This window comes from Anolis sagrei, chromosome 3 (assembly GCF_037176765.1).
Source record: "Anolis sagrei isolate rAnoSag1 chromosome 3, rAnoSag1.mat, whole genome shotgun sequence".
Lineage (NCBI taxonomy): Eukaryota > Metazoa > Chordata > Lepidosauria > Squamata > Dactyloidae > Anolis > Anolis sagrei.
The window spans coordinates 127,602,777-127,626,229 of record NC_090023.1 but is presented as its reverse complement, the minus strand read 5'-3'; the positions used below and the strand labels follow the sequence as shown (position 1 = coordinate 127,626,229).

At 42.9% G+C, this 23,453-nt stretch overlaps 1 protein-coding gene across 2 annotated transcripts in view; it reads left to right on the top strand.

The window, feature by feature from the left end:
- Positions 1 to 5,735: 5,735 nt before the first annotated feature.
- SLAIN1 (SLAIN motif family member 1) overlaps positions 5,736 to 23,453 on the top strand; it is a 36,585-nt gene continuing 18,867 nt past the window's right edge. For both annotated transcript variants that reach the window (XM_060769462.2, XM_060769461.2), the window contains exons 1-2: positions 5,736 to 6,407; positions 16,287 to 16,426. In XM_060769462.2, the coding sequence (XP_060625445.2) occupies positions 5,959 to 6,407; positions 16,287 to 16,426 (589 nt within the window). In that variant the 5' untranslated portion in view covers positions 5,736 to 5,958. The remainder of the gene's footprint in view (positions 6,408 to 16,286; positions 16,427 to 23,453) is intronic.

Here is a 23,453-nt window from a genome sequence, read left to right as displayed (position 1 = left end):
AACGTACAATACAATCTTCTACAGCATGTTGGATGCCATATGCCAAATCCAAGGAAGCATCCAGTGGCACTCAGTGGGTTTGTGAATATACACAATTAAAGCTGCAACCTAAGCTTTAAAGGAGCTGTCCAAGTTGCTGAATTTTAGCCCCAAAAGAAGTTTCGTTCCCCGAGTAACTCATTTAAAGTACTTTGGACATCTACACTGTTTAAAACTGCATTTTCTGGTCAGTGGAGACTCATATATTTATTTATTTTATTTACAGCATTTTAACCGCGCACTTCTCAACCCCCGGGGAGGGGGGGGGGACGACTCAGAGCGGCTAACAAAGGCAGCAATTCGTTGCCACAAATCAATAACACAGTATAAAACCATAAAGACATACAGAGTTAAAAGAATAGCAATTAATTATAACCAAATTATCACAACAGTCATTAAAACAATGCTCAGTCCACAAAACCATTGATAGAACAATAAAACCGTATGCAGTTTAACTGTACTGATCTGCATGGTATGAGTCTGGTAAGGTAAAAATTTCCCTTTGACATTAAGTCTAGTAGAGTCCAACACTATGGTGCTCATCTCCATTTCTAAGCTGAAGAGCCAATATTGTCGGTAGATGCCTCCAAGGTCATGTGGTCAGCATGACTGCATGGAGCGCTGTTACCTTCCCGCCAAAGAGGTACCTATTGATCTACTCACATGTTTTTGAACTGCTAGGTTCACAGAAGCTGGGGCTAACAATGGGAGCTCACCCCGTCTTACAGATTTGAACCACTGACCTTCTGGTCAGCAAGTTCTGCAGCTTAGTGATTTAACCCACTACATCACCATGACCCTTCTGGGTCTGACATACATACAAATACAACTTAAGAACAAACCTACAGACCCTATCTTGGGGACTGTCTGTATTCCCTTCCTGAGGTTCTTGATTGGAACTAAGCCTCACCACAGCTAGTATAGCCTATTGTGAGGGATACTAGCAGTTCTAGTCTAATAAAATATAGGAGGTGCACATTTGATGTGTTTTTTTCATTAGAGATTTGAAGGGAAAGGTACACATTACTTGTTCCAAAAGCAGAGGTTTGTGAGTGCCTCCTACAAGACATTTGGAAGCCATCCCTTCTATGAAAGATACATGAATCCCTTCTTGAATCCAGATAGCCATATCCTCCTGGAAATTTAAGAGAAAAAGAGCAATGATGGAGCAAACACATAGTAAGCCACACTGCTCTAAGTACCTTATTCACAGTCATCCAGTTGTGAGCAACCACTGACATTCATCTAGAGAAAGAAAAACAAGATGGCTCCTTACCAACATTCAGCAATTCTGCTGCATAAAAGCTGGCATTCAAGGGGAGATATAAACAAGTGAGGTTATGAGCAAAATATGAAGGAAGTAAATTGCAATAGGATCTTAGGATATTCCTCTGAGTCTGGAAGAAGCAGACTCTGTAGGACAATGCTGAGCAAATATCCTTTGAGCAGCAGGACAGCATTTGCTTTTTGGAAATATACATCCTTGCAGATGATCTCTATAGAAATCATATTTAATGGATTGTCCGTGTTTTTAAATAAAAAGCATTTTATAAATAAACATGATCATCATCCTCATTCTAATTTTATTTATTTATTTATTTATTTCCCGTGTTTTGACTTTTGCTCATCATGGGAATGAAGCTTTAGAGCCCGAGAGTCTGTGATGGTCCCAGTGTTTCCTTGCTTTCATGGTGGAATTGTTACACCTAATATATACCAATTAAGAGGAACCCTTTCTCCAAAATGATTGGGCATTGAAAGCACATGTGCAGCTTTCATTCAGATTACCAATTATTTAAAAAATCAGCCTATATTGACGCTTTGCATTTTTTGCAGTGTTAAATTTGCATAATCACAATCCCCAAACTAGCAGTTTTGGGGCTCTAATTATATGGTTTATTGTGTTCTTTCCAGGATGGCATTCTGTAGCGCAGTAGCAGAGGTGCCGCCTACTTCTTTGTGTAGCACCAAATGGAGATATTTAAGCTTTGAAGGCTCTGAATACCGTCTAATCCAGCCTTCCTCAAACCTTCAGAGGTGCTGGGACTACAATTCCCATCCTTTCCAGCCAGCAGGAATGATTTATTTAATTTTTAAATATACACACACAAAACACATATACACAGACTGGGCCACAGCAACACGTGGCAGGGGACGCCTAGTATACAATAAATCAATAAGCATCTATAAACATAGCAAATAAAACTAATAGTCCAAAAATGATTTCTTAGTCATTTAGAATAATTGGTTTCCAGACTCAGGGCGGCTTACAAACGAAGGCACAAGTCGATGCCTAAATCAATAAACAAACAATACATAAAAGCATTTTAAACGATTAACAAGTTAAAAACATTAATACATAGTAAAATAGCAAAACAATCTCATGCTCAGTGTTCAGAGTCCGTTTATCCATTCTATTCCGTTCGCCCTTGTTTATCGTCCGATCTTTCCTTAGCTGCCAGAATATCCAAAAGCTTGGTCCCATATCCAGGTCTTCAATTTTTTTCTGAACGCCAAAAGGGAAGTCGCTGTTCTAATCTCCCCGGGGAGTGAGTTCCACAGGTGAGGGGCCACCACTGAGAAGGCCCTGCTCCTCGTCCCCGCCAACCTCACTTGTGATAGTGGCAGGGTCGAGAGCAGGGCCTCCCCAGACGATCTTAAATTTCGAGATGGGATGTAGAGGGAGATCCGTTCAGACAAATACACTGGGCCGGAACCGTATAGGGTTTTGTAGGTCAAAACCAGCACTTTGAATTGTATTCAGAATTGGATTGGCAGCCAGTGGAGCTGGCATAACAGAGTGGGACTAACATAAGATTTTGTCTAAGTCTTGGAAAGGCTGATGTAGCCCAGCCTAAAAATGTGAGAAAGTAAACTCCCAGCATTCCATTTCTGATGGATTATTTGGTGGAAAAATTATTTTTACAGGTATAACTTGCTATTAAATCACTATCACAAGACTAGAAATATACCGCAAAAACCTGTTTTAACTATGAGTTTTCCAAATAAATTAAGACCATGGAAAACAAAGAGAGAAGTTAGCTATGAATATCTGAAGCCTTGTGGATTACAGTGAGTGCTGACATACCCCGAAGGCACCGCATCTTCTCTGATCTTGGAAACTAAGCAAGGTCAGACCCGCTTAATACTTGGATGTGGGGTCACCAAGGAATACCTTTTGCCGCAGGCTATATTTTCAGACAAAGGCAACACCAAACCTCCTCTGACAGTTCTTGCCAAGGAAGCCCTATGATAAGGTCACCATAGGTTGGGGTCGACTTGAAGGCACAGAACAACAGAGTGCAATCGACTTGTAGTGAAACTTTACCAATGTATGTACCGATCTGATCAGAAATTCCATTCATCTCTATGAGGCTTATCACTGAGTAAGTGGATACACTGTCTCATTTAAATCAAGCATTGCTTTATCTTCCCATCGGGAAGGGCCTTTTCTCACTTGGGTTTCAAACACCATCATTGAACTGTACTGCTAAGGAGTTCACTTGGATACTGCTCACTGCGCCAAAGGGAACAACAAAACTGGGAATGGCTTTTAGTCCCCAAAACAAGAATGGACAACCTGTGGCTCTATTTTCCTCTGATGCTTCTAAACTGGTGGGACCACCTCCACATTTCCCTTCCTTTAGTCAAGGAGAGGAAGAAAATGTGATTTCTGCTGTTGATAGTGATGGATGAGCAAGATGCTAAGGTGAGGTTATGGCAGGTATGGGCAAACTTGGGCCCTCCAGGTGTTTTGGACTTCCCCACAATTCCTAATAGCCTACTGGCTGTTAGGAATTGTGGGAGTTGAAGTCCAAAACACCTGGAGGACCGAAGCTGGCCCATGTCTGGGTTATGCAATGCTCAGATAACTGCTGGATTGACTGAGTGGGCTGGTGCTCCCTGCTCAACCCACAAGCACCCACTGGCTGAGGAATGTGAATGTGCTGAGTTGTGTGTGTGTGTGTTGAGAATACGCATTTACCCATGCTCGGGCAATGAAATGTGCATGTAGGGAATGAGTGTCCATCCTCTGCCTGGAATACCATACAGACCCCAACTCTTTGTCTATAACTAAAAGAGACTGAGCATTTTTGGTGGCCACAGCTTGAGTCAAGCTTAATGAAGGTCCATTTCAGTTGTCCACGACTTGGCAGTAAACAGCATGTGTACTCAACTGTATCACCAGAGAGCTAACCATTGAGCAACCAGCCCTGAAGTCCCAAAGCCAACCTTAAACAGCATCCAACACAATATCATGAAAGGGGTGCTTTGAATGCAATTTTCTTTCTTCTTGGCAGGGGTTGGACCGGATGGCCCAAGAGGTCTCTTCCAACTCTATGATGTAGTTCCCAGTTGAGGAAGGGAGATATTAGGAAAACAGAAGGAAGAAGGGTATTGGGGTGAGAGTGGTGATCCAATTCCCCCCAGTCTTTCCTTGATATCCTAGTCCCCCAATCAATACATGTAGAATGGATTGAATTCCTGTTTGTGAGTAAACAAAGTATGTTGTCTTTTAAAGAAGATTTTTTTTTTGTCTCTGAGCACATATTTTAAACTAAGAGGTTTCAAAGAGGAGTATATGTTTTGGGCAACTGCAATTTCAAATTCAAATTCAAATAAACATTTTCAAACGCTGCTAGCTAAGTATTGGTTTTTTGTGGAGTGGCATGTCTGGCAGTTCAAAGACATGGTTCACCAGATTAACAGCCAAGTTACCTGTGTGCCATTACATGCTTGTGAACATCACTTATTCAAAGGGTTGAATTCTAAACAAGGTCATGCCTTTCCTTGACTAGTGGTTTCCAAATGGTGGTCGCCAGATGTTCATGGAGATTCACATTTGCCAAAAGGATATGACATCCTTTCCAAAAAGGTTATGAAACATTTTCAAAACTCTGCTGGCTAAGTATATGTTTTTTTGTGCAGTGGCATGTCTTTGTCCCTGGAAGTTCAAAGGCTTGGTTTATCAGTTTAACAGCCAAGTTACCTGTGTGCCATTACATGAATACTTGTGAACATCACTTATTCAAAGGGTTGAGTTCTAAACAAGGGCAAGCCTTTCCTTGACTAGTGGTTTTCGAAAGGTGGTCTCGAGGTGTTCATGGAGATTCACATTTGACAAAAGGATATGACATCATTTTTCCCTTCCAAAAAGGTTATGAATGCCATTTTCCCAAAAGTTTCAGGTTAAAAAAACCCCCGCTTTACTCATGAATTTGTTAACCAGTTAAAATTCATGAGTAAATAAGTTTTTTTAACCTGAAATATTTTTGGGGGGTGGTGGTGAAATCCTTATACCTCCCCCTTCTCCCGACTCCAGGCCTGCAGGAAAGGCTCCGCATCCTCCTAGCCATGGCCACCTCCTCCATCCTTTCCCCTGCTCGCGTGACATCACAATGAGTCCTCCTCAGCATCCCTTCCTTCCTTCCTTCCTTCCTTCCTTCCTTCCTTCCTTCCTTCCTTCCTTCCTTCCTTCCTTCCTTCCTTCCTTCCTTCCTTCCTTCCTTCCTTCCTTCCTTCCCTCCCTCCCTCCCTCCTTCCTTCCTTCCTTCCTTCCTGGCATCTCTCCTGATCTTTTCAAAGTCTGGGGGAAAGTCCTTCCAAGGGAGGGAGGGGGGAGGGGGCGTGGCGTTCTCTCCCTGGCCACGCCCCTTCCCTGCCCCGCGCGGGCAGATAGGCAGGCAGGCCCCGCCCCTCGCTCGCGCACTCGCTCGCTCCCCTCCCGTCTCCTCCTGCGCGCGCGGCCCCTCGGCGCCTCCCCGCCCGGCTTTGTTCCCATTGTGTGCCTGCCTGCCTGCCTGTTTTGCTTGCCTGCCTGCCTGCCTTTGCCAATCCATCCGCGGCCGGGAAGACGGAGAGCGGCCTTTTGCGGGGAGGCCTGTTCCTCCTGCAGCGGAGGGAAGGAGGCAGGGAGGGATGGAGGCCGCGCTGCTGCAGCCCCTGGCGGCCGAGGTGAAGCCCGGCGGGGCGGTGAGCGCCGAGCTGGAGGTGAAGAAGCTGCAGGAGCTGGTGCGCAAGCTGGAGAAGCAGAACGAGCAGCTCCGCAGCCGCGCCTCCGCCTCGCCCCCGGGCCCCGCCGCCGGATCCCCGCTCCAGCAGCTGCTCCTCTCCTCCCTCCAGGCCCAGCAGCAGCAGCAGCAGCAGCACCCGCTCCCCGCCAGCGCCAACGCCGCTTCGCCCCCGGCACTCAGCCCCAGCCCCAGCGGGGAGCCCTTCGTCTACTTCAAGCCCTCGCCCGGAGAAGGAGGAGGGGGAGGGGGAGGAAGGGCGTCCCCGGAGGGCCCCCTCCCCGCCGCCACCTTCCTGGACGAGGTGGAGGTGCTGGACCTGCGGGCGGAGCGCCAGGAGAGGGACGCCGAGACCTGGTGAGTGAGGAGGAAGGGACCCGGGTGGAGGCACCCCTCCCTCCCTCCCTCCCTGATTGGCAGGAGACCCCTTCGCTGCCCTTTGGAGCCCTCGAGGTCTGGGGGGGGGGGGGAGAGGCCAGCCCCGCACAGCCAAGCCCTGTGGTCTGGGAGGCGCCCTTCAGGGGTGGTGGTGGGGGCGGGGGGATAGTGCAGATTCTGAGGGGGTGGGCTGTGGAAGCAGAGGCTTCCCTCCCTCTCTTCCTTCTGTTCTCTTCCTCCCTTTCCTTTCTTCGCTTCCCTTCCTTCCCTTCCTTTCGTTCCCTTCCTTCCTCCCTTCCCTCCTTTCCTCTCTTCGCCTCCCTTCCTCCCTCTTCCTCACTTCCTTCCTCCCTTCCTTTCCCTTCCTGCTTTCCTTTTCTTCCTTCCCTCCCTTCCCTTTCCTTCCCCCCTTTCCTTCCTTCCCTCCCTCACTTCCTTCCCTTCCTCCGCTTCTCTTCCTCCCTCCCTCCATTTCCCTCCCTTCCTTCCTTTCCCTCCCTTCCGTATCCTTCCTTCCCTTTCCTTCCCTTCCCTCCCCCTTTCCTTCCTTTCCCTTCCTTCCGTATTCTTCCTTCCTCCCTGTCTTCCTTTCCTTTCTTCACTTCCCTTCCTCCCTCCCTTTCTTCGCTTCCCTCCCTCCCTTCCTTTCCTTCTCTCCCTTCTCTCCTTTCCCTCTCTTCCTTTTCCTTCCTTCCCCCCTCCCCCCCCCCTCTCTCTCTCTCTCGCAGTGCGCTCCCTTCCTTCCTTCCCTTCCTCCTCGTGGCGGGATTTCAGGACTGTGGCCAGCGACCCTTGGGCTGCTTGTTGCGCTCTGGAGGAGGAGGAGGAGGAGGAGGAGGAGGAGGAGGCGGCCTTGGCGGTGGCGGGGGTGATGGATGGCGCCGCAGCGAGGCCGTGCCTTCTTCCGCTGCGTGGGAAGCCAAGGGCCTTCCTGGGGGCGCCTTTCTTTTCCAGAGCCAAGGAGCACAAAGGGGACCCAGGCCTCAGACACTCAACAAAAGGGGGCCCCGCTTGGATTGCATGCCTCTCTCGCTCTCCCTGCCTTCCTCGCTACCCTCCTCCTCCTCCTCTCTCCTCCGCTTTCCGAAGTGTTCCCGCGTTTTCTCCCCCTTCAGCCTTCAGCCTGTCGTTCCTCTCAATGCGGGCGGAGTCTTGATTTGCCTCAGGAAAAGCGATTGAATCCGGGCCCTTTTTAAGGCTAATAGCTCCCCTCGGAGGGATGCATTGGGCAGGAGAGAAGGGAAAGGGGAGATTCTGGGCCAAGCGTGGGCAAACCTCGGCCCTCCAGGTGTTTTGGACTTCAACTCCCACCCTTCCTAACAGCCACAGACCCTTTCCTTTTCTTCTCCTTTTCTACTTAAGCGGCTGAGGGGGGAAAGGAAGGGGCCTCAGGCTGTTGTGGAAGTCCAAAGCACCCGGAGGAAGGGCAAATTTGCCCAGGCCTGGTCGCAATACCCAGCTGCCTATCTGCACCATGGCATATTGACTGACAATTGCCATCTCTCCAACCCTCTTGTCCCTTTAAAAAAGCAGCTGTCGTGATTGAAGTACAGCCCAGAGGAAGTGGTTTGGTTCTCCATTATGCTTTGTTTTTGCCTCCCCCGCTCTTGCCAGTCATTCCTCCTGTCTTCTGCCAATGAGACCTATTCTTAAAATTGACACAACACACCTTGTTTCTGACTGTGATATAGTTATAAATTGGGAGCTGCCTGTAAAAAAAAAATCAACGCATCCTAATAAAGAAGAGTGCTGATTTCATTTGGTTGTTTTTTTGAGATGAGGAAGCCATGTTTGATATTTATCTAAGGCTTCTTCTTCTTCTTTTTTTTAAGTGTTCCTAGTATGCCTCTTTTAAAAAAATAATACTAATTCATATTGTTTTTGTGTTGACAAAGGCTTTCATGGCTGGAATCACAAGTTGCTGTGAGTTTTCCAGGCTGTATAGCTATGTTCCAGAAGCATTCTCTCCTGATGTTTTGCTCACATCTATGGCAGGCATCCTCAGAGGTTGTGGGGCATGTTGGAAACTAGGGAAGTGGGGCTGATATAACTGTGGAATAGTGTCCAGGGTGGGAGAAAGAACTCTTGTCTCTTTGAAGCTGCAAGGCCATTCAATGCTAATCAAGGTGGCCAATTGCAGCATCCACACTTGCCTCAAGCAGACAAGAGTTTTCTCTCCCACTCTGGACATTCCACAGATATATAAACCCCACTTGCCTAGTTTCCAACAGACCTCACAACATCTGAGGATGCCTGCCGTATATATGGGCAAAATGTCAGGAGAGAATGCTCCCTGAACATGGCCATACTGCCCGGAAAACTCACAACCTGGATTATTGTTGTTTGCACATGGACAAGCACAGTCTTCTATTGTAAATGGAAGTCAACCACAGAGAAGGAAATATATTTATTTATTTAAGTCTTTCCCTGCCATGAATAGCATCTATGTGTGCTTACAGCTGGTTGGCCCATGCTCAGAATTGTTTTCAAAGCATAGCTACATTCATTCACTTCTCTAGAGCCCATGTATCAGGCCTCTATGTCATTTTATATGGCCCTCAGATGCTGGACCACAAGTCCTGTATTCCTTATCATTGGATGCCATGACTACAGTTGATGGGAATCAGGATACAGGAACATCAGGAAGGCAGCCATTTGTACAGTTTAGTCAGGAGAGTAAGATTTGAATGAGGTACAAGTATGTGGATTGGATGCCTGATGTTAAAATGTCCTTTAACTTTTCCCCAATCTCAGAGCAACAAGTACAGTTGGGTTGCAATCCCCATTTTCTCCAGTCCACAAGACATAGAATCATAGAATCATAGAGTTGGAAGAGACCTCGTGGGCCATCCAGTCCAACTCCCTGCCAAGAAGCGGGAAAATCACATTCAAAACACCTCCGACAGATGGCCATCTAGCCTCTATTTAAAAGCCTCCAAAGAAGGAGCTTCCATCGCACTCTGGGGCAGAGAGTTCCACTGCTGAACATCTCTCACAGTCAGGAAGTTCTTCCTAATATTCAGGTGGAATCCCCTTTCCTGTAGTTTGAAGCCATTGCTCCACATCCTAGTCTCCAGGGTAGCAGAAAACAAGCTTGCTCCCTCCTCCCTGTGACTTCCCCTCACATATTATTTATACATAGCTATCATGTCTCCCCTCAGCCTTCTTTTCTTCAAGCTAAACATGCCCAGCTCTTTAAGCTGCTCCTCATATGGCTTGTTCTCCAGAACCTTCATCATTTTAGTTGCCCTTCTCTGGACACAAAAGGGATGGGCATTGTCATTCAATAACATCTGGGGACCCATATTCTATAAAAACTAAAGAGCACTGACCACCATGTAAAATATATATATATTTGGCCTTTTGTGTCCATGGATTCAACAGCCCTTTGAAGGCCACCATAAGACTGATGTGGTCTTCAATGAGAATGTGTGTGGCACCCCTTCTCTAGAGCTAGTTATCATTATGAATGTAATCAGGCAATTTTGCACAAACCTAAAACAGGTAATCAAAATGCAGCCCTTGAGCCTCCAAATTTGCAAACCTTCAGGATATTTTCAAGACATTTCCCTCTCCAAATCCAGTCAAGATGATTCTGAACTGACCACAAATGTAGCAGTTTGCTTTCCCTATTCCCAGATGCACTTTACCCCACAAATCTCTGAAAAAACAATAAAAAGTCCTTGCATTAGCCAAAATACTGACTAGAAGTGACGTTTTCTCACTTTTCACTTGCCAAAATGTGGTGTCACGACCTTCTGGAGGAGTGTGGGAGAAAATGGTCTTGCCTACCTCTGATCTAAGGGCTTTTATTAGGTGAAATATTATTTCCATGTGATGAGCTACCTAAATTCAGCCATAGTGACTTGGAGACAGAGTTGAAGCTACAGACTGCCCTTTACCCCAGAGATGTATTGCAGTTGTTTTTTTTAATGGCAAGTTTTAGTATTGGAAAATATGGAGAATGTTGAAAGCAGGACATCTCTGAACATTTGCAGAGTCTATATTATACTGGCTATATCCATTATTTTGGTCTGCCAGTAGGCAAATGAGCCAATTGTCCTAATTGTCTTTCTGATATATTATTTCCTGTCGGGGAATTGGCTATGCATTGGTTAATCAGAAGATTATTGGTGATGACCTCCCTAACCCACAAATTACACCTACAGAATGGAAGTGTTCATAGTTTACAAACTGCCCAAAGAAAGCATGACATTTACTTTCCAGCATCTTCTGTGCAAAAATAGGAGAGATTGAAGTGAGCCAGCTGTTATAGTCTACCAGATAACCACGAGACACCTTTCTGCAGTTTGCCAAAGGGAAAATGGTCTAACTAAGAATTTGCTAGGTCCTCCAGTGATTATGTGATATGTTTTTCCCAGGAATTCCCAACTGAATTGCTTTGGCACCCTAGCAAATTCCTAGAGTAGAATTTCCAGAACTTCCAATGCAACTCAGTCATGTGTTGAGACCAGAAGTCAGGCCATTTAATGCTGTTGGGCGTTAAGCCATGGTTTCAGGTAACTGTGGTTCAGCTAGGAACATATATCCTGTGGATACAAGCCTCTTACTGCAGTTGGCCAAATTAACTATTGATTAAATACCAGAGAAACAATGTGCTCTAAAGATTCTGCAAAAAGCAAACAGGAGAGAGTGGGGGCTCGTGATTAATTCTCAGGACCTTGAGATGCCCATTGGCTAGTATCCTGTTTCTTCCTCCCAACTTGAGCACAGCCATGGAACCAATGGTTGAATGGTAAATCCCATTGATTCAACCTAATCAGAACTAAAAACAGGATTTAGGTCATTCTCTTTCAAAAATAGTAATTAAAGAATACAAAGAATCCCACCATTGGGTTGCTGTGAGTTTTCTGGGCTGTTCGGCCATATTCCAGAAGCATTCTATCCTGACATTTTGCCCACATCTATGGCAGGCATCCTCAGAGGTTGTGAGGTCTGAGACCCCGCAACCTTTGAGGATGCCTGCCATAGATATGGGCAACATGTCAAGAGAGAATGCTTCTGGAACATGGCCGAACAGCTCAGAAAACTCACAGCAACCCAGTGATTCCGGCCATGAAAGCCTTCAACAACACAATCCCAACCTTTGTCTCATCTGTAATCCTCTTCCATGTATGTGTTTTCCTCAGGACATGAGTGTGAGCTTTTCATAAATAAACCAATCCCTAAATTTTTAAGGGCTGTGATTGACAAGGGAAATGGCAAAAATAAAAAGAGAGAGAGAGGGTGCTGTTCCGCTCTGTGAAGAAGGCAAGAGAGGATTGTATAGTCAGTTGTACAGTGATTCATTGTAAGGACTACCCCCATGTTCTTAGGAAACCTAATATGGTACATGTGCATAGATGAGGTAGTTCTGAATTGCGTTGTATTGTTTTCTGTATTGTGCTGATGGCCAGATAAGGAAGTGGGTCTTTTCATTTTTTGTTTGCGGGTATTTTTAAATGAATGTTTACATATCTTTATGTTCTTTATCCTTTAGGATGAAGAATGGTATATGCATGAATACTGTTAAAAACAACACTTATCATAGATGATAAAACTGCAGAACATGTCTTTAAAGCAAAGAAGTAGCAAAAGAAGTAAAGCAGATCAGAACAAGCATTTAAATGCTGTGAAGTCACACAAAAATGACTGCAATGTTGGTCACCAGATTCATGACCACAGTGGATGGCATTCCATATTTGGGGCATGACAACTAAGATAGAGCACTTTTCTTGTTGGCATGTAGTCCTCTCGAGAAGCATGGCTGTAATATGCAGCAGCCACAAGGTGAAAATTAGTTCCCACCTTCCTGCTCAGTTTACCAACCTCTGAAGTATAGCCTACAGTACTTGGTATTTGTTGGCAGTCTCCCATCCAAGTATTACTGTAAGTAGGGCTAATCCTGTTTAACTTCCATGATCAGATAGAGTCTGATGCCTTTAGGTCATTTCGGCCACTCCATCAATGTGTGGTGCAAAATATGTATAAACATCCATAGCACTTACTTAGGAGTAAACCTGATGAAGCTGGAGTTGTAACTCTGTCACTATACTGGGAGTATGAAGTGACTGTACTGCAACTGTGTAGTCATTTTCTCATGCAGAGAACGGCTAGGCTGTACTACCTTTAAAAGCAATTTACTGTGTTGCTAAACTTGGTTAGTTAGTAATAAACACAATATTTCTTGCAATTAGAATGAAATAATGAATGGGACCACACTGGTTCCATTTGTTTATTTGTTTATTAACTGTTCTCTGTCTCCTGAAGTTGGCCTGTCAAAAGAAAAAGACTTTTCCATTAGTTCTTTATTTATGGTGAATATTTCTGCAGACTAACTCAACCAGAGAGTTAGCAAAGCACTTGATGAACCAACCTGGACACAGTATATTATTTGAGAACACAGAAATACTGGACCATTCTAACAACTACCATGTCAGGCTACACAGAGAAGCCAATGAAATCCATAAGCATGTGGACAATTTCAACATAAAGGAGAAAACTATGAATATTAACAATACCTGGCTACCAGTATTTTTTTTAAAAAAAAACTCTGATATCAGGACAGTAAATAAAGAGCAACACTCAAAAAACAGAGGAAGTCCAGACAGGAAACAATCAGGGCCAGCTAACACCTCCCAACAAAGGATTACCACAGGTAGGAAGTAGCCAGCTTTGAAGCTGCAAGGCCATTAAATGCTAATCAGGGTGGGCAGTTGCAGCATTCACACATATCTCAAACAGACAAGAGTTCTTTCTCCCACCCTGGACATTGCACAGATATATAAACCTCACTTGCCTAGTTTCCAACAGACCTCACAACCTCTGAGGATGCCTGCCATAGATGTGGGCAAAACATCAGGAGGGAATGCTTCTGGAACGTGGACTTTCGGCCCAGAAGACTCACAGCAACCCATTTCTAACTTGCTCGGTGAAACTCTTAGCTTCAAACCTGTGCAAGCTTGCCAGGGAAAAAGATCAAGGTTGCATGCAGGTTGGTAAACTGTGCAGGAGAAAGGACATACTTGCATGTGATTGGAAAAGTTTTGATGCTGGAAAATTCGGGTCATGAGGCCACATGTGACCATGACCTATACTTACCCAGCCCCTGGTTTTAAAGCTTTATTATGTTATGGTCAGATTGCAATGTAGACTCGCGTTTAGTCATTAGAACTGTGGATTTTGGGGATTTACTGACAATTGAATATGGCTCGTTGAATCCTGTTTACCCAAAAGTTTTACCAATACACAGCATATCATAAGATTGCAGCCATTTTTTCCCTTGTCATATATCCCAAGATCTGGTGTAGTATTTTTTTGTTAAACATTAGGGATGCATTTGCTAATTTCTTTACATTATTGCAAATATTCCAGTAAAACAGTTTTTCCACAAAGCTTTAAATATGTTTGAATTGCTATATCAGAAAAAAAATAGTTTTATAATTTTGAAAGTGTCTTATTTCTGCTTTTCTTGAAACCCACATTAGTGTTCTTACCTTGTTGAGCAACCAAGTCAGTGGGAAGAATGGCTCTCGTGTTCCTCTTTAGTTGTATACACCTTTCTGAAGAGCTATGGAAAGTTACCTTCTGATTTGCCAAATCTAGGAATTGTGGTCAAAATGCTTATCTTTTCCTACTTCTATCTGTTTTTCCCTTTACCTTTTTGAGTTATTGTAACTGAACATGCTTTTTTTTTCAGCTGTTTTTTCTTTGCCTTAATATCTGTTCTTGGAAATGGACGAAAGAGTCAATACTGCACATTTGTAGGACAATCCTATGTATGTCTATTACTAACTAGCTCCTGTTGTGTTCAGTGGGGCTTACTTTCAGAAAGAAAAGTAGGATTAAAGTCTTAGCCATGTACAAATGGTAATTAGCAAATAATGCATTTGTAAGTGTAAAATCTCAGGCATGCATCCATAATTTGCACTGGAATGGAAGAGAGGTGGGGTGAAAACATTGTTGTTTCTCTTTGAAAAGGCAAAGATATTGGTTGCCCTTGAAATACCATGGTTTTTAACAGTTTTCATTGGGAGATATATAAGGTGTATGATTGGAGGATGTGTTTGTTTATTTGCTTCCTTGAAATAAAAAAAAATTGCTTCCAAGATTTAATAATATACTGTAGTCATACAGGCTTAGAACAATACCATGATTTTTTAAAGAAAAATATAAATATAGCTGTTTTATACATATTTTCAAAGTACATGTAAGTGTTCATAGGTATGTGCATAACATATATGGATAGCTCTAAATATATGAGTAGTTACACACAGAGATGCACAAACACAAACACTGTAATATACTATTATAGGTCATTCGTTGTTTCCGAGTACGATTGTCTTCCAAGGGTAGATAGTCTTGGTAGTTGTAGTGACTATTCTGGATCTGCATGGTCTTTCACAATGAGGACATAGATTTCCAGATTGAAGGTGATCCTGGCAAGGCATGTTTCTCCCTTCAGTCCATTATTCATTCATCTTCAAACTCCATAGCACTGCAGGCAAAAGCTCCGTGTGAGGAGCGACTTGAGAAACTGCAAGTTGCTTCTGGTGTGAAAGAATTGGCCATCAGGCATTGCCCAGATGTTTTGCCATCCTGTAGGAGGCTTCTCTCATGTCTCCACATGAGAAACTACTGCTGACAGACCTCAGCAGTCCTTCCGTCACAAGTAGTTAACTCATTGCATCATTGCGACTTGTGACCTCCAGTTACAACACTTGAGGGCCAGGGCTTCCCAGTTCTCAGTGTTTAAAACACACACACACACAGAGTACCACCCCCCCCCCCACTTGGTGGGAAATGATTGCAGATGCCCCTGATGTGGCTATGGATTTTCCTGAGATTATGGCTATGGGGGCTGTTATTTTCCTGCAGCTCAATTGGTCATAAATTGAGCCAGGACTGTGTGCATGTGACATATACATTTGGACTGAATTAATACTGATAATGGCTTCTTGACCACAAACCAGAATCTAAATCATAATGTATTCTGCATTGCCTCTAAGGCTTTAAAGCTTGCATTCCTCACTTAACACAAACATCTTAACACAGAAGTGAAGAACACTTATTTGATGCAGGAGGTGCTCAAGCAACAGCATAGTCTTCATGTCTCTTAATCATGGGGCAATATCACCTACAAATAGAATGGCAGTTTCAGAGACTGGTCTGCAAAGATAAATTCAGAACTGAAAGCTTTCCAACACATTGCACAAATAGGACATTTATCCTCTAGAGCAGAGTTTGATATCGTGGAAATCTCTTGGTATCATGTTTCTACCACTTGCAAAAGCACTTGGGAACATGTTGCTATTTTAGTGCTGACCACCCCCACAGAGCTTGAAAAAGAATTTTTATTATTTATTATTATTGTTGTTATTATCATCATCATTAGAGGCCAGCGGCAATAGAAAAAGGAAATTTGGATTTTTGCGACATGGATTCTCCCGGCTCGGCTTGGTTTTACTGGCATGTTAATCTATTTATTATTAAATTTTATTGATGATGTACAATGTTTTAAAATGATTTTATTGTAAGTTGTAGTTTTTATGGTATTTATGTTGTTAGCATCCTCTGATGCTCACGTGAGGCCACGCTGAGTCCCCCTTGTGGGGAGAAGGGCGGGATATAAATATATGAAATAAATAAATCATTATCAGCAGCAGCAGCAGCACAACTTTCTACCTCTACTCATGATTCCACCTCTACTTACAGAGCAATAGCACAAAACAACTTATTAGAGCTTGATATATGCCTTTCTCCCCCTGTTACATTGTTTTGGTACCCGCACACCAAAACAATTGAGATTGCTCGTATCAAATTAGCTATTAATATGCTGTGCTCTTTGGTTTTGTATAGGTTGTATGTTGCACCAACTAAGAGCATCCTTTCCCAAGAAAAAGCACTGAGCCCTCTGCAGTGGTGTCGGCATGTTCTGGATAACCCAAGCCCAGAGATGGAGGCAGCAAAGCGGTCTTTGTGCTTCAGGCTGGAACAAGGTAATTCCCAGTTGCCATTCACTGATTTTCATCACATTTCTCAGCTAATGTTTTTCCTTCCTGGTTGTAGGCCAGGCCAGTCAGTTGGAAATGTACCAAGAGAGGACCTTCCCAGTAGAAAGATGTTCTCAACTGAATTGTCCTTCATACATAGAACAAAGTGTAAGGAATAGCGTGAGAATGAGGGAAAGCTATTATGGTGTGTTTGTGTAAAAAACAACCCTCTTTTCTGTTTCATCCTTATGCATGAGCAATTGCATGAGGATCACAGGCTAATGTTCCCCCTTTCAACTTACTCTCCCTTGAGTTTCCATCTAACAGTATTCTGAAATACTTCTCTTTTCATGTGAGTTTTTTCTCAAAAAGGTATGACCAGATTGCTTATTGCCATTTAGGATTCAGAAAAATAGAACCACGAGGAGTATTGGGTGTTTGTTCACAAAATACATAAATTGTTCTGAATTGTTTTTATAGTGGGAAACAGTAGGGCTCTAGGAGACTGGAAGGTTCAAGGGTCGTAAAAGTGGGATCCAAGGATCTCACACCTTGTCCATTTCTGATTTGCAGAAATGCTCTGAAGTGTCTTGCTTTGAGAAATAACAGCTGAATATTGGTTGTTTTCTTCTTCTTTAGTGGTTTTGGATAGTCATCTCTATTTCTCAAAGCTCCAGTTAGTTTATGGAAGAATAATCAGGCTAATAGTGGAAGTAGATTGAACAGAATCAGACAGAAGTTTGGATTCAGAATAGTTTTCTATATTGACATAACCGCATGATTTTTCAGCTAACTGAGCTACTTATTCATTTCTATCCAATGGCTTCCACCCACTGGTATAACTCAGGGTTTTTAATAATTCAAGAATTGTGAAAGGTTGTTCTGAGAATGGGGTGAGGAACCTTCATCCCTACAGATACTTTGTAGTACACATTCCACAATCCCTTAACATTCCCCTTTCTGAGAGTTCATATCCAACCTGTCTGGAGGTTCAAAAGTTCCTACCCCTGCTCTGAAAAGTAAGATGAAAATAACTCAGATTATCACATCCTAGAATCATAAAATTGGAAGAGAGCACAAAGGCCATCCAGTCCAATCCCCTGCCATGCAGGAAAAGCACAGTCAGATCACAGATAGATGGCCATCCAGCCTTTGGAGTCTTTCAAGGAGGCAACAGTATCTGTAATGCAGTTAACCTGCTAGTTAAACCTCTACAAGACACATGATTTCATATATGCACTGATGCAACAGTGTCACTTACTGGTTGAAGGCATTGCTCATATATAATCCTTACTGTATACAGCGTTGCTCTGAAATTACTAAATGGAACATAATTCAGGTAAAGCAGGCTTTGAATGCATGCAATTTTGTATGGATTCTGTATTTGCCAAGGAACTGTCCTTTGTTCTGGGGCATAGTCAGGGCAGTGAGAAGGTATGAAGTCATTGGTGATGCCTGTTGATGATTTGACAGGAGTATTCTCCACCCACAATACAGCTTGGGCCGTATCCCAGGACCCTATGGGCTGTGTTGGAGGTGGGGCTCCAAATGAACCAGAAAGAGACCCTTTCTGCTGTGTTCTCCTCCTTGGCTATGTGTCAGAATCCCTAACCAATAGAGCAATGGTTCTCAACCTGTGAGTCCCCAGGTGTTTTGGCCTTATACTCCCAGAAATCCTAACAGCTGGTAAACTGGCTGGGATTTCTGGGAGCTCTAGGCCAAAACATCTGGGAATCCACAGGTTGAGAACCACCACAATAGAGGAACAGGCCTTGTGCTGTTTTGGAAAAGCACGACTGACCTTACTTCAGTCGTGCTGGACTGACAATTATGTTGAAGGACCTAGAAAATCAAAGAGAGAACATTTTGACTCAAATCCATTCATTAAAAAAATCCACATTTGCAAAACATGGAGGGACTGTAGTTAATAAAAATTAGAAATACTGCTCACTGTTGCAAAAGGGAAAGAAAGACATCGTGTCCCTGGGCATCGTAAGACTAATGATTGAAGACTTTCCAACAGTTTATTTTTTCAGTACCAAGGACAAACTATTTCAAAGTCAACAGTCCAAATCATCTCCATGAAGAGCATGTCTTTGGCAAAGGAAATGAATTGATCATTGAGACCCTCATCACTCCCAAATAATGTTGCTGGGAGAATTCATTTTTCTCCTCAGTTACTGTGAAGAATTCATGGTGGACAGGGGGGGCTGATGGGAGTGGCAGACAAGACCATGAATCAAAGCATTTCTGCACTTCATAATCTGTGAGCCCTCGCTGTGCTGAGAAGCCCCATATGTGTCTTGGAAAAGGCTCATGTGGCAACATATGCTTTGAATGTGTGCCCAGACTTTTGTGCATCTGTCAGAAGGTACATGTAAGCTTGTCTTGTCATTGGGCAACCGGTATTTCCGCCTTGGACCCTCAGCAAATCAGTAACATTTCTATTTGACTTCAACAAGAAATGTTCAAAATGTCATGAGGAGCTCTAAGGGATGAATTTGGATGGGGTCTTGAACAAGGAAGGACTAAATGCTACATATGGGAAAGGGAAAGTGTGTGTGTTGTTTTCCATGGGATCATGAACCAGGAAGGAGTAAATACTATATGCGGGGAAGGGAAAGCATCTGTGTGAATCCGGAGTGGCAAGGGGGTCCAATAGTCAGAACCTTTGGAAATAAGAGTGAGGGACCTAAGAAACAAGGCAGAAACAGAAGATCATTGAAAACAAGAACATTGTAAGCAATGTACTGTCAGTTAAACAGTGGTGACCCAAGGTCTTTTAGACAATTTAGGAAGGACATTGGCAAGCTGGAATGTGCCCAGATAAGGATAACCAAAATGGTCAAAGGTCTAGAGGCCAAGCCCTTTGAGGTGCAGCTTAGTTAGCTGGGTATGTTTAGACTGGAGAGGAGAAAGAGGGAACATGATAGCCAGCCATATTTAAATATTTGAAAGGTTGACATATTGAGGAGGGGACAAGCTTGTTTTCTGCTGCTCTAGAAACTAGGACACGGAGCAATGGACCTAAACTACAGGAAAAGATATTTCCCACAATCATTAAAAAAATGGTAACTGTTGTTCAACAGTGGAATATGTTGCCTTGGAATGTGGAGTCTCCTTCTTTAGAGATTTGTGATAAAGGCTAGATGGCTATTTGTTGGGAATGCTTTGATTGTGTACTCCTGTGTGGCAGGAGGTTTGACTGGATGGCCCTTGGATTCCAGCCTGCCGTGGGTTGAGAAGTGTCAACCCATCTTAGTCCTAGCATTACAGCCATATGTTATCTCATTCTGAAAGCAAAACAGAGTATCAGCAGACTGCGTAGGCCAATGCCAGTCATACAAAGCAGCCAATGCTGCTCTCCACTGAATTGCCAGGCCCAATGCTTGCTTTTTATAGTTACCTCCTCGAAGTTAGGTATTGGGGATGAGATGCCCTACGTCTGAACCTAGGGTCAGGCATAAGTAACACTGGAAAGCAACCGTTTCCAGAGGAGGAGAGGTAGACACTCTTCACAATTCACCCATTCTGGCACTTTAGTGCTTCAGGTGGAAGCCTGATTCTGCTTAGTTAGAAAGCTAGTTTTGGAAACAAGAAACTTTGGTAGGGAAGGATAGGTTGGTCAAAGCTGGGAAAGGCAGCTCAAGGAGAATGACATGCAAAGCAAGCTCTGTTACATAAGGTCTAGGGAGAAGAACAACCACAGCGTGTGCTATTTGTGGGAAAAGGATGAAATGGCAAAGAAGCTTTGGAGGTCAGGAAAACAGAATTTCACATATTGATTTGAAATAATTGCCAAGACATTTGGCTGCAGGTCTGTGTTGTTTATGGTTCCTATGTCATGTTGTTTTGTGGGAAATGAAGTACAGGGTTATGTAACGGTATTTTCAGTCAGACCCGACAAACAGCTTGAAACTGAAATTGAAAATGTCAGTGGAGGGGCGGGGGGGGGGGGGGCGGGGGGAGTGCTGGCAAAAAATAATATTCCTGGCATATCTGGATGTCTACTTGTGACCCCTGTTTGTCACAACTAAAAAGTTGGTGCTGATTCTGCTAGAATCACTAATTATCAGTAGTTATCTTGACTTGTCTTTCTTCGTTTACTCTTAATGAGGAACGCTCAAAAGCACAAAGTTGTGCATTAGGTGTATAGTCCTGATAAAAAGAGCATATAGCAAATGATACAAATGAGAACCTAAAAAGCCAAGGCCTTGAGACAGAGGTGGCATCTGGTGATTTCCATCTATGTGGGATAGCAAATCTACCCTGGTTTTTAGCTTGAATTTTAAAGATGTTCGCTGGGATGGCATGTGGAGATCATATCTGTGAAATTGTTCTTATAGGCTGGTCCTGTACTTGGCATAAAGCCTGTCTTCATGAAGGAGGGTTCTGCCAGTGGCAGCCGGCATACACTGTATGTGCAAAGTACCAGGGTCAACTCCTGCCATCTCAAATGTGTAAAATAACATTGCTAAGAAATGCGCTTTTCCTGAGAAAATGCTCCTTGTCAATTACACTAGTCTAGATAAGGGGCAGATGAGGCTCCTTCAGGCACCATGGGATCCCCAAAGGCCATTTCGAATGCCATCATAAAAACAATTTGGTGGCAAAGTTTGAGCTGAAATTTGGGTGGCACCCCACTAAAATCCAATTTAATGCAAATGTTTGCTTGAAATAGCTTGTAGAAATATTCTATTATATTTCAAAAGCTAATAAGGGTGTAATCCAAATTCAGTAGAAAAAGGACAAGCTGAGAAAAGTGTACTTAAAGCAAGGAACGTGTTCACTTTAAGTTGAATTTTGGTGGTTTGCGATAAGTTAAATAGCCTCTGACTGTCTGTCTATATGTGTGTGTCTATGGCATTGAATGTTTGCCATGTTTGTGTACATTGTAATCCACCCTGAGTCTCCTGCAGGGTGAGAAGGGCGGAATATAAATACTGCAAGTAAATAAATAAATAAATAGGTCTCAGGGGTAAAATTGTTCCCCCAAATCCACCAAAGTTGTCTATTATTCCTGGGCTAGATAGGTCAGTAGCATAAACAGATCTAATATAAGAGACCTTTATCGATCTCCTAACATTGTATTCAGAGGCAATAAAGGCACAATACAGAAGTCATAATCTTATCTCCCTTTCATGCTCTTCAGATAAAATAAGAATAGACATTTCCAAAGTTCAGAAATAACTAGTATCAAATAGCCAGTAATCTGTAATCTCTTAATTACAAATAGTTGGGAATTCATTTCTTTTCCCAATACGTAGTATAAATACATCATATTATTATAGCTTAAGGAAGCATAATTTGCATACTTTTGTGATGTGAGTGTAATAATTAAAACATAAAACAGGAAATGCAAGGGGAGGAGGAATCTTGTAGCACCTTTAAGACTAGTTAAAGTAATGTAAAGTTGTTTCTGTAATTGTGGGGTTGTTACCTCACTTAGAGAAACCAGTGTGGTGGTGTGATTTGAGCATTGGACAACAACTCTGGAGAACAGGGTTCGAATCTACCCACTCTTAGCCACAGAAAACTATGACGTGTTCACTTTAGCGTTACCAGAAGTCAGAAATGACTTGAATACATAACAACAACAACAACAACAACAACAACAATTCCTCGCTAAATATTGGTGTGAGGCATGGTTCAAGTGCTATCTTATATGGTACCTTGTGCTGCTGCTTTGTTGTCTTGTAGCTTTCAGACTTTGTTACCAAGCAACTCATTTAGTTACTTTTGGAGAAATTAGAAAGTAAATGTTTTAATACATTTACTTTCTGATTTTTTAATTTTTTTAATACAATTACTTTCTTACCCCAGGGGTGAGAAAGGCAGTATACAAATACTGTAAATAATTAAATAATATAATATAATTATAGTGATTGCTAACAATATGGGTTGTATGGGGTTTTTAATATTTTATTAGATTATATAAGTATAGCATGACATTACATATCGCATTACAGAAAAAGGGGAAAAGACAATGTTTTTTTCCATATTTTTCTCATACCCGGGATGTATGTGTATGAAGGGATTTGGAGTTATAACTGTAATGAATTGTGTTTTGGCCTAAATACCCTGAAGGCACCAGATTCCACTTGATCTTGTAAGCCTAAAAAACTTTGTGAAATTATTAGGTGGTCATAAGTTAACAGACGACTTGAAGGTGAATAAACACAAAATTGCTTTTTAAGGCATTCTTCCAGGCTTTGGGCATCTTGGTGAGCAATGGATTCTGTGTTTACTATTGACATTTCCTTGGATGCCTTTTTTAGATGGTGAAAGTGGAGGGAAGAGAGAGACAGTCCCAGACAGACGGGCCCAAGAGCAATTAGAGAGAGTGACATATTTGAAGTGACTGTAAATGTGAGTGAAGCGGTAGAACTGTGGATATGTGCTGATGGCGAATTTGTCCCATTGCTAGGAAGCTGGCTGATGAATCCATCTCCATGGTTATGAAACTCCTGGCACGTCAAAACAGTGACAATAAACATAGTGAGGACTGGATCAACTGTTAAACAAAGATACAAACAAAAGAATCCGAATTGAAACAACTATTTTGAAAGTTTTTTACCGAATCAGTATTGAGGCCAAGTGCATCAGACATCCATGATCACGTCCCTTGAGTTATTTAATTGCCATTTTCATTCCCTATTTGCTGCCACATACTTATATAGATGTCTTTTGGATAAAATACCTCTCAGTGTTCCCCATCTGTAAAATGAGTGAATGCTTCCCAGTTTTCTAGTTATATTTTATGTATGAAAATTCATACATAGGTTCAAATTATTTACTTGAGTTACGCAATATGGATTCTTCTTCAGAACATGTATGTTTATTACAAACAACCCAGATGGGCAGATGTGAAGAACTGGCAAGTCATTTTCCCTGCACAATCCAGCTGCATCCACAGCATCACTTCCTGTGCAATTGGATGAATGTCATTATGATTTTTGTTTTCGTTTCTGGCCAGTAATAGGGGACAAAATACATGAAACTAGGATGTAAATTGTGAAAAACTACTTAAGCC